The sequence below is a fragment of the Mesocricetus auratus genome, unplaced genomic scaffold (genome assembly GCF_017639785.1).
Source record: "Mesocricetus auratus isolate SY011 unplaced genomic scaffold, BCM_Maur_2.0 Super-Scaffold_100009, whole genome shotgun sequence".
Taxonomy (NCBI): domain Eukaryota; kingdom Metazoa; phylum Chordata; class Mammalia; order Rodentia; family Cricetidae; genus Mesocricetus; species Mesocricetus auratus.
In genome coordinates this window covers 63,660,840-63,672,803 of record NW_024429193.1, presented here as the reverse complement: position 1 = coordinate 63,672,803, position 11,964 = coordinate 63,660,840, and the positions used below count along the sequence as shown (strand labels likewise).

The 11,964-nt window shown below is 42.1% G+C and overlaps 1 protein-coding gene across 1 annotated transcript; it reads left to right on the top strand.

The window, feature by feature from the left end:
* Positions 1–10,990: 10,990 nt before the first annotated feature.
* Positions 10,991–11,224, top strand: LOC101836737 (centrin-2-like). Its single transcript, XM_005080263.4, has one exon. It carries the CDS (start codon positions 10,991–10,993, stop codon positions 11,222–11,224), a length of 234 nt encoding a protein of 77 aa, XP_005080320.1.
* Positions 11,225–11,964: the final 740 nt, after the last annotated feature.

The following is an 11,964-nucleotide window of genomic DNA, read 5'->3' as shown; positions in this document are numbered from 1 at the left end:
ACTCACAGAGATCCACCTGCCTCTACCTCAGAGTGTTAGGATTAAGGACATATGCCACCATACCTGGCCAAAAAAAAAAAAAAAAACAATAATTCTTAAGATCAAGAGTAAGAGAGTTAGGAGGCTATGCTATGCTGTGTTGATCAGTAAGTAGAATTTCAGAGGTCACAGCTTCAGAGGTGGAGCAACCGTGGGTGATGACAAGGTCCAGGATATGGCATCTGAATGGGTGGCTCATGTGAAGTGGAGGTTGAAACCAGTGCAGTGTAAGAAATGAACGATGCCGATGTGTCACCTAACATGGTTGCTAAGATTTTCCAGAACGATGACGATAGCCAGGGTGGAAAGAGACAACTGCCAGTCGTCACTGATATGATTATAGGATAAGGAGATTAATTGAGGGGAAAAGTGAGGATAAAGAGGGTGGAGTGTGCATCAGTGTATGAGTAGTTGTTGAAAGAAGCCACAGTGGTGAGAGGGAAAAAAAAAAGATATCCATATCCATACCACAGCATGGTGGAAGGGAGAAAGAAACATCTACACTTGGACCTGCTGAAAAACACCACCATTCAGAAAGAACACAATAGCAGTTAAGGCAAGGAGGAGGTTACAGCAAAAGTCCCATTGAGGGTACTGGGTAAGATGACTCAGAAGTTAAGAGCAGAGGCTGCTCTTCCAGAGGATCCAGGTTTGACTCCCAGCATCCACATGGCAGCTTACAACCACCTGTAACTCCAGTACCAGCGGGATCTGATGCCTTCTTCTGGCTTTGCCAGCTACACACAAAATAAAATGAAAAGAAAATCCAGTTGAAATTCTAACTTTCTAATTCACTGACCCACAACTATGTGTACAATCATAAATGAGCATATTTATGCATACATATAATAGATAAACTTGAGCCCATATCTTGGTGGAAATAAAACTGCCAAGTGCTGCAACAAAAAGGGACTACCTAAACAAATTATCAAAAGGCCAAAGGTCGATTGATAAGGTATTCAACCTTGGGAAATAAAGTTGACACAGAGTGAAATGACCTGAGGGAGTAGACTGCATAGATTCAGGCATTATGCTGGCCTGCCCCTGTCACCCAGCAGAATGCACTCAGGCAGTATCCTGGTCAGCCCAGGTTTCCCTGATTGCCTAGTCTCTCCCCACCCCACCCCCACTTGAGCTCTCTCTTCCTGCTGTTCCCCTGGGGCAAACCAAACCTCTCCTGTCTCCCTCTTCTCTTGTGTCCTCTCTATCTCCAAGTCTCTTTACCTCTGTTCTCTTTCCTCCCCCTTCCCCCTTCCCTTTCTAATAAAACTTCTCACTTAAGCTCTTTCTGCCTGGTATATTTGTCCCCCACCTCGGTCGCTCTTGCCTGCCATGGAATCCGCCAAGGTTCCCCTGGTGCACTTTCTTCCTAACACAGATAAGGTTCCAAATATTTTAAATGAGTGGGGTAATTCTGGTTCAGGAAATGGTTTTAGTTCTGGAAACAGTTCTTGCTACTAAGATCCAAGGAATAACTAGAGAGAATAACTGACTAAGAAAGAGACTTGAGGTTTTAATGCCCTAAATAGACCCAGACAAGGGGAAACCAATACACTGCAATTTCAATCTTTTTAAGATAGAGTTGGAAAAGTGACACAATAGAACGGGAAAGCAACACAGGCCAGGATCCAAGAGAACTAGACTAACTGCTACTTCCCAATGGTCAGTCCTACCACCGGGCTGAGTTTCTCTGATATTAATACCAAGTATGCAAAATTCCCTGCTCAATAGCCCTGAAGGACCTCTCTACAATGCTGAAGCCATGTTGGTAAAACCAGGAAAAGGCAACATATGTTATTGCTATTCTGGGACCCACACACACTTCAGGACAGCTTTGTACGGTACCCACTCATTACCTTAGTCTAGAGCAGGAAGACCACAGGTTCCTCACACCACATCTTTACTTTTTCTTCAGGTACCTCTTTAGTCTTGTCTGGGAACCTTAAGAGTATACTAAATGAATTCGAGAAAGGGGCTGGGAAATCTCAAAATAGTGCATGTATCTAGCCACAGTTGTTTTTATAGTGCTCAAATATTTCACTTCCAAGCATCTAAAATTTAGCAAACTAAACATTTTTTAAATTTTTACAATTTTTTAATTTTTAAAATGTATCTTGTTCTGTTAAAGAACTAGGCAATAGGACTGTGGCACTGCTAAACCATGGGCACAAGAAGGAAGGCTGGGTTTTTGTTTTGTTTTGTTTTTTTGCTTTGTTTTGTTCTTTTTTTTTTCTATGTGGTGATGGGGAGAGAACCCATGAGGGCCTCATACTTCATACATTCTCAAGGAGCTCTACCACTGAGCTACATCACGAATCTAAAAAAGTAACCTAGTCGGATAAAATCACCAAACTCCCCAGCTCTTTATCAACAACATACAGATGTTAAAACAAAATGTTCATGTTTGTTTTCACCAACAAAGAAGAAAAAGAAAACACAATAAAAGCCAGGTGGTGGTGGTGCACACCTTTAATCCCAACACTCTGGATGAAGAGGCAGGTGGATCTCTATGAGTTTGAGGCCAGTCTGGTCTACAGAATGAGCTCCAGGTGAGCCAAGGCTACACAGAGAAATCCTGTCTCGAAAAACCAATAAATAAATAAATAAATAAATAGAACCACAATAAAGAGAATATAAGAAAGTAGAGGAGTAATGTCAAAGCACTAAAAACATGCATAATATTCCTGGCTTCAGACTTGGTTATCTTCTCTTACAAAGCAAAAACAAGACAGCACCAGAGTTCTTTCTGTGTTCTGGGCAGCCCACAGAGAGTACCATTTCCTGGTGTCAGACAATCTAGGTCTACATTCTTATGAAAATAATCCCATTCACATCTGGAACCTCCCTCTGGAGCAACTGTCATCTCCTGCAGGAATTCAGGCCTCACTCAACAAACCTTAACTGCCCTTTGCAAAGGTCATTCCCTATGTGATTAGCAGCCCTAAATGAAAACATATTTATTCTGAAATGATTCATGAAAAGTCAATAGCTAAGAGCACTAGGTACTTCCTATGGGTTAGGCCTGCTTTAAGAAGATCCTGTAACACCAACCTCCACAAAAACTCTTGAAGGTGTTATTCTTCCACATGTATCACTGAAGCAAACACCAGGCAGTTAAACAGCAGGGTGCTAAACAGTTACTCCAGGCACACACAGATAGAAAGGGGCAGAGCCAGGATCTGAGCTTGGCATTTTAGCCATCATATGATTCAACACTAAGAGACAAAAACCATGAATGCAATGGTTGTATTCAGAAATGCACAAGTGGCCCAGGTTCCCAATGACTCCCTGCTCCTTTAGACTCAATGTTCATTCGTGTTGATGTCTTCAGTCTTTACATCTGAAATTCAAGACGGTACAAATTGGGGCATCTTAGCCAACTGGAGTAAGCAACAAGGCCTCGGTGGGAATACAGTCCTCAAGGCCAAGGACCACACTCATGTCTTCAACAACTGAAGACCACATTTCTGACTTTAACAGACAAGAGAGGTGAGATCAGCAGTAACAGAATTTAAGCACTCGGGTTTAAAAAAAAGAGAAGTTTGGAGAATTAAACTTAGCTTTGCTATCCATTCACTCAACAAACCCTTTTGGAACACTGACTGTGTATCTGACACTGTGCAGGACTCTGGACATTGGCAGACAGCCAAATCAAATGCTTACCCTCCGGCAGCATTCACTCTAAGGTAAGCTAGAGGAGACTGGACAAGCGAATAAACAGGTAAGAAATAGGACACGGTGACAAAATAATCAAGGAGGGCACCGGAGGACACAAAGCATCGAGTGCTCAAAGTCAGGGAGGTAGGCATGCAGGTCTTAATCACATGCGTCATTATGTCTTCACTTCAGATTCCCAGGAACTTGGATGTTTAAGAATATTTCATGATCCTGCAGTGCAGGCTTCTCAACCTTGTGCTCCAGGGCCTGCTCTAGTTCAGACCTGCCCATCTATCCTCTCTCACCTCCATGCCCAAGCACACCCTCTCCATTCCATTTAAGCTAATCTTCTCATTGGCCCACACATACCATGCTGTCCTCCCGCCCCGCTCTTCCCCCTGCACCTATTAATTCTGCTTATTCTTCAAGGCCAGGAAGTTCCATCTTCCTCATTCTTCTGTGCTGAGTTCCCAAGCTCTCCTCTCAGCCACACTCTGCCAACTAATTACATAAAACTGCTCTTCTATCCCGCACGGATGCCTTACCTGGGCTATACTCTGAGAGGCTGACTCTCACATAAGGCCCCACAGTCTCCTCCCAGAATGTGTGGGCAGGAGAGAAAGGAAGATCATACTTGAAAGTTCTCACAGCCAGAGGCAGAGAGAAATGACCCAAGCTCATCACCACACCTTAAAGGGGCCAAGAAGTGCTCAAGATGTACAAGTTGCAAACAGGAGGACTCAGAGTCTCTAATCAAGGGAAAGGAGCCAAACAACAGAGACTACAGATGGCAGGAGTTCATGGGGTTAATGAGGATTCAGATAAAACATCTAATTGAGAAGTACAGAACAAAGCATAAACCTGGTCTTATGGACCAGCCCTGCATGGGGTAGAGATAGTCAAGACTTATTAACCTGGGCAACAGAGGATCAGTTAGCTAACAAATGGCAACAGAAGGACTCTGGGGAAGAATTCAGACATCAAAAATTAAGAGCCTGACCTAATTCTAAACTGGAGAAAGATGGTTAGTGAGCCTGTTGGGCGAGGGGGGTAAAGTCGACGAAAGAGAAAATGAAAGCCGAAACTGTCGATGCACAAATTAGTCCTTTAAAGGAAAGGGCCATACTTTGTGCCTCATTTCTACCATCCATAGCCCTCAGCAAAATAAATACACATATGATTACATTAAAAAGAAAGATCAGAGACACGTGGGCATTACCCAATAGGGAGAAGTATGCCCAGAAACACTAAGTCATCACTAAGCAAACTATGGATGGCACAGCTTTACTAGAAAGTTCTGTCTTCTTGACAAAGAGAGAGGCTATGTGATCTGTTGAATGAACACAGGACTAGAAATGGGGAAATGGACTTAGACCAGCCTTGTCAATAACCTCCTAGAAGACCCTTAACAAGGGGCTGGAGAGATGGCTCAGAGGTTAAGAGCACCAGCTGTCTTCCAGAGGTCCTGAGTTCAATTCCCAGGGGCCACATGGTGGCTCACAACCATCTGTAATGAGATCTGGTGCCCTCTTCTGGCATGTAGGCATATATACTTGCAGAATATTGTATACATAAATAAATAAATATTTTTTAAAAAGACCCTTGACAATCCATTTCCCTGGGCTCATTATTTTATCTATAATGAGGCTAATATAACTGCTCTAATATTTTTTGTTTGCTTGTTTCTGGAACATTCTTTTCTTGGACCTCTATTTGGCCTCCTCATTCCATGTTTTCAGTCTTTGTTTAAATCTTGCCTTCCTAAGGGGTCTATAATAACCACTCTACCTAATACTGTAACCCACCCATCCCACTCACACTCCAGGCTAAGATCTTTGTTTGTTCTATACACTTCAAATGACTGAATAGTATACAGAGCAGAGATAGCATCCAACAAATATTTGTTAAATAAATCTAATATGGGGGGGAGGAAATCTTGTAAAAGAAAGACTAGAACAATGAACCATTTAAATTCTCCCTGAGGTCAGTTTCCCATCCATGGTCTCAATTATCCCAATATTCCCTTAAACCCGGTGCAGTAGTATGGGGTCTGTTCAATAAGCCCTCATTAAATTACTAAGTTAGTAGGCAGGAAAGGACAAACATCCATGGTATTCTGGGGCCACCTGCTGTCAACCCTGCTTAGTATCTGCTTAAGCAATTGAAGTGACAAGAATTGCCAGAGGTGAGTAAAAGTTACTTAACCTTCCCCAACTGGGATAAGCAAGCTTTTCCAGTAAAAACAGGAAGTATGCTAATGTTGGATATCAGGCCTCTCCAAAGGTCCCAGAAAAAGATAGTTAAATCCTCCTGTGAACAACTACACACCTAGTAAGAACAGTAAGTGCCTTGCAATGGGATCTTATGTATGAGATACTAACTTCAACACTTTTCTATATTCTTTCCTCCAATCCTTACATCCAGTTCATTGATGTACTGTCACCAGTTAATGAATAAGTGTTCCTTTGAAGATAACAATAAGCGGACAACTTAAACTAAAGAAACTAAGAAAATTAACAACATGGTGTGCACGGATTGTTTGGGAGGTACTGAGGCACACACGTGTGGACCAGTATTATGAGCCCTAATCATGCTTCACGATGTTCCTGATCTGCCTGGTCTGGCTTTACACCAAACACCGCCAGGCTCGGGATTCCTAAATCCATTCTCATTTGTTTAAGTTTGTGTTGTGAGACAGGGTCTCACCTTGTAGCTTTGACTGACCTGGAACTCGCTGTGCACACCAGGCTGGTCTGAATCAAAGTAATGTATTCACCTCTTCCTCCCCAGCGCTGGGATTGTGACCTGCTTTCCCGACCTTCACCAAGGAATTTTCTACCTCCTTCTCTGTGGCTCAAGCTGAAGTCTGTGGCAAGCACAAGCACGGTTCCGGAAACGCAGCCCCCTGTGACGGAAGTGACTTTTCTGTTTCCCTCAGTTACAGGGAGTTACTGGGAGGGCTGAGGGCTCAAAGGCTGTCACTACTGCGTTTTCCACTTGGGCTGCACCAAGAGGCCTACTGTAACCCCTCTGAGGAGGCCTGTGCACCCAGGACCCTCGGTATTTCCAGGGATGTCCAGGTAAACCTCCTGGTCCCTGGAAAGGGCCCCTTAATTGATTAAGGCTGAGAAAGCTCTCCAGCTCTGGTTGCAGCTCCCAGACTTCCTCAACTTCCATTCTAGCTCCCTGGGCAGAAGACAGTTGCGCCCCCTGGTGACCAGATGGAATCTTGGCTATCCATGGTTACTCAAATGGTTGTAGTTGCTGCATATCTGTTTACGTATTATTCTTGTGCGTTTGCTTTTAAACAACAAAAAAATCCATCCAGTACCATTTGGATACAAAGCTGTTTTAAGCAGTTAACAGTAGTTCAAAGAAAATGTTAAGTATACAAGGCATAAGATACAGCAAAAATTATGATGGCAAACGGACCTGGTGTTTCATATCTGCAATGCCAGGACATGGGAGATAGGACTGCAAGTCTAAAAAGAAAGAAAAAAAATAAGGTAGAAGGTGGTACTCAAAATCGCAAAATAAATAAATAAAATGTAGGTTTCAAAAGGTCAACAGGGAATCAGTGTGCTCTTTGATTTTATATGTGGACTTGACAGGTGTTTTTAAATGAAATTAACATTTAAACCATTGAAACAGCATAATTCAGACTGTCCTCACATAATGTGAATGAGCCTCACCCCTTCCATTGAAAGCCTGCCTGACCAAAACAAAGGCCCAGCATCCCAGAGCAGGAGGAAATGCTACGCTGCCTGCAAACACCCTGCTGACTTCAGCTGTCTCTGTTACTCCTGAGTCTCCACACTGCTGCAGATCTGGACTTGCCCAAATCACACAAGCCAATTTCTTTATAATAAATCTTTTTGTAGATTCTGTTTTCCTGGAAAATTCTTCTGTAGAAAGAGACTTCAAAAACCCTGCCTCTTTCTTTTTTATGCTTTCAAGTGTGTGTGTGTGTGTGTGTGTGTGTGTGTGTGTATCTTATATAGTGTATATATATCTTATATAGTTATGGAAGTGTAAAATTAAGTAAAGCTCCACAGCCTATTCTAACTGTATAGAAAGTTTACGGTGTCAATATCTAGACTTTGGGTCTGGTTCATTTTGGTGTGTGATGTTTTTATTTATTTGCAAGTTTTTTATAATAAATTTTATAAAATGAAAAACAATTCTTTCTTCTGACATTCAGTGGGCCTCTGAGGATGGAGGGCTTGAGTCTAAAACTCAATGATCTGAAAAGCTAAAGTGTTGTCCTATTTTTTCTTCCCTAGCTTCAGTATTCCCTCCTTCCCTTCATACCAGGTCCCTCAGCTGACAAGTTCTAGAGAATAACTCTTCACTCCTCTTGGACAAGAACAATGTAGAGGAATGGAGCTGGAGCTGTGAATTCTAATCGGGATAGCAGGTGTACTAGTGTAGGCCTTAGAGCTTGTAGCAAAATCTTCATCCTTTCTTGAATTCTGTGCATCTGTATGAAAAGATGGCTCACCAGAGATGAGCATCTCTGGCCCACCCTGGGCCTCTTTCCCTTTCTTTGCCCATAAACATTTAACTTATTTGGTGTACTTTGTAAGATTCATTGGCTGAGCTCTGTCCTGCCTGATTTTGGGACTGGAGAAACCCTCCATGTCACAATTGGAGCCAATTCCATGATTCCCTGGACCTACCCCCACTCCGGGAGGCATGTCATGATTGGGTGGGTAAGACTGCCTAATTCTGTACCTAGAATAAGAAAGCCATAGTTAAGAGACTTATAGCCACTATCTGTTATTTAACTACTGCTATTGTTAAGCATGGCATTTTGGATATGCTGTTTTCTTCCCATTCTACTTTTCTAACAACCTGTTCAGAATAAGATAGGAAAATGAGGCAGTACTGTTTGCTAGAATCCTTTGCAGAACCTCACAATTTGCCCTAGCCCCTTCTAGCAGCTATATTAAATAAGATAAAACATCTAATGATCAAATTCACACTAATGAATTGATTTGGTCCATTACAGGGTGCATGCAGCTTCAAAACACTGAAGAGTCCTGAGAAAGGGCAATGTCACATGAGAAGCACCACACAATTAAACTCCATCAGTGGGAAGTATTTTTCAGGGCCTTCTAATAAAATATATATATATATATATATTTGTCAATCAATCAATAGTTGTTATAAAAAAAGTTGAAGGTAGGACTTAGGACATTTAACTGTCTAGGTTCCAATTGGATCTATGCATGTTACTGGCTGTGACCTTGAGGAAGTTATTTAACCTCACTGGCCTCTGGCTTTCAACTGCAAAAAGATAGCTTGAAAATGCTTGATTAATACCATTACCTGTGTGTTGGGCAGAGCTTTCACCCTACAACCCTAGGGATTTTGCCTCTAGAATTTAAAAAGAAGGAAAAGTTTTATTACCAAGAATATGGGAATAATAAAATTAAATCAAACATGGAGTTCGTACTGGGGAAAGAAATTCATAGCTGATATCAACAGACTGTCCCAAACCCAGGAAACTCTGAAGAATAAATACATGGTAACAAAGCTCACACAGCTCTGTGTATCGTGACATAGGCAGTAATTCCCAGAAATGGCCAGCAGGTGTCGACATTCACTAACCTAGCTGATTAGTGCTGTAGACCAGGCTTCTTATGCAACAAAAGGTATCTACACAATACAATACTTACTGTTAACAATTAAATAACGAGAGAGATAAGCAGCTGCAACCAGTCCATAAAGGGATTATACACGATTCCTTTCGGGAAGGAAGTCTCTTACAATGATTGAGCAAGATGGTATACTATGCTTGAGAAGGTGCAAAGGTTGAAGAGACAGCCGGAGCTTAACGACTTCCTCGTAAAAAAAAAATGTGAAAGAGAGCTTCTTTAAGATTGAGATAAGGGGCCTGGGCAGATTCCTCAGTAGTTAAAAGCACTTGTTGCTCTTACAGAAGACTAAGGCTAGGTTCACAGTGGCTTACATCCATCAGTATAGTAAGTTCCAGGGAATCTGATGTCGTCTTCTAACCTCCAAGGACGCCTTTAATCCCAACACTCAGGAGGCAGAGACAGGCGGATCTCTGTGAGTTGGAGGCCAGCCTGGTCTACAAGGCTACACAGAGAAACCGTGTCTCAAAAAAAAATGTATGTTATTTGATGACATTTTGTAGTGGTCTTCTAAGAAAACACTTGAAAGGCTTTAGTTAGTGCTCACAAGAATGCTAGGGGTGGAAAGGCTATTACGTGAAATAACAATAACCCAAGATAACTTGGGAATTTTAGTTGAAGGTAAACAAAAGGGAGGGATGAAGACATGCCCTCAGATGATGTGTGACAGTCTCATCACGCAGGAGGCGGATTCACCAACAGTCTTTCTTCGCTAGGAGATGTTGAAGGGTTCCAGTAGGCCAGAGCATAGCAAGCTTGGCTCTGGCAGGCCTTGCCCTTCGTTCATTCCCTCTGCCTTGCTAAGCTGTTAGATTACATTTCTAAAGCTAGCCACCAAGCTCTATTCCCCTATTTGGCCACTTCTTCCGTTTGAAGTAGACCACCAAGGTCCAGCTATCAAAGTACTCAAGTCCAACAATCAAAGTTCCCTTTTGGCTACCCTAATTAACATGCCCAACTAAAACAAACCAACTCACGCTAACACAGGCTGTCTCCTCTCCATCCAGAGGCAGTCGTTTGTCCCTCTGGGGAGAGGAAGGGAACAAGAAGTAGGGAGAAAAGAGGAAAGGAGTATTTGTTCTGGAGGGACAAAGGATTGCCTCTGGATGGAGAGGAGACAGATGTGACACATAGACAAAGGGCAGTTTATAAAAGGGGAAACCTCATATGAGGCTGAGATCTTTAATTTTAATTGGGCATGTTAATTGGGTAAGCCAAAGGGGGCTTTGATTGATGGACTTCAATATATTGATAGCTAGACCTAGGTAGTCAGACCCAGGAGGAAGAAGCGGCCAAATAAGGGAATAAACTTTGGAGACTAGCTTCAGAAATGTGACCTAATGGTTTTTAGCAAGGTAGGGAGGATGGGGAAGAAGGGTAAGGCTGGCCACAGTCACGTATGCCACACTCGGACCTGCTGGTATCCCTTCAAGTATCTCCAAAAGGAGAAATATAAATCATCAAAAGTAATGAAAAAAGATGCAAATCTGTGGGAACAAGAGACCTTGGCTGGAGGCCCACTTCCCCATCAGCCTGGAAGCAGGTAGCTGTAACTGACCACAGAGAAAACATGTTTACTAAAAACATGTTTACTAAAAACAATCCGGTGCCCATAAGAAATGTTTTATCAAAATATGTCTGAGAAAGACACCAAAGAAGAAATCCTGAAAGCTTTCAAGCTCTTTGATAATGATGAAACTGGGAAAACATCATTCAAAAATCTGAAGCGTGTGGCAGAGGAGTTAGACGAGAACTTGACTAATGAAGAGCTGCAGGAAATGACTGATGCAGCTGATCGAGATGGAGATGGCGGCGAGGTCAATGAGCAAGAGTTCCTGCGCATCATGAAGAAGACCAGTCTCTATTAACATCAGTGCTTCTTTTTCTACTTGAAGCACATGTGACTAGACTTAGTACCTGCCATTTTGGGAAATATGGCTTTTGAGACCCCCCCCCCCACCTCTGTGGTAACTAGCCATGACCTTGAATCTATTTTTGACTTTTGGAAGTTTCTTTGATATTAAGTTCTTTGTACATTTACCTGCTGACTAATTCAACAGGGCAGAACAAGAGCACATAGTGGGAAAAGGGTCTGAGAGTGTGACTGTAGGGACTCCACTTTCCATTATTTCACATTGCTTGTGCATTTTCACACAGCTGCAAACACACAATAGTTTCTTAGATGTCCATGTATCCATGTCACCATAAGCAGTGGTTGTTCTAAAATTGTTCCAGTTTTTAGTTGACACCAGAGTGCAGTTTTTTCCTCTCATAAAACCCAACGAATGCTTGTTATGACATTTAGATATGTGTTAATTCATTTGTTTTGTTTTAAAAATAAAACTTTTCTTAATTAAAAAAAAGTACATTGATAATCGACTTCACTACTGGAAGTCAGAAGAGTAATCATTTTTTTAAGTGGTGGCAAGGAATCACACTAAAAGAAAACCCTTTTTGCTATTGGTGGTAATGCAAATTAGTCTAGACATTATGGAAATAAGTACAGGTATTCCTTAAAAACCTAAAAATATTTAATCCCAGCACTTGGGAGGCAGAAGCCAGCCTGGTCTACAGAGTGAGTGCCAGGATAGGCTCCAAAGCTACACAG

Bases quoted from the DNA above. Each gene is read 5' to 3' on its own strand.
- LOC101836737 (XM_005080263.4), top strand. From the start codon at position 10,991: ATGTCTGAGAAAGACACCAAAGAAGAAATCCTGAAAGCTTTCAAGCTC.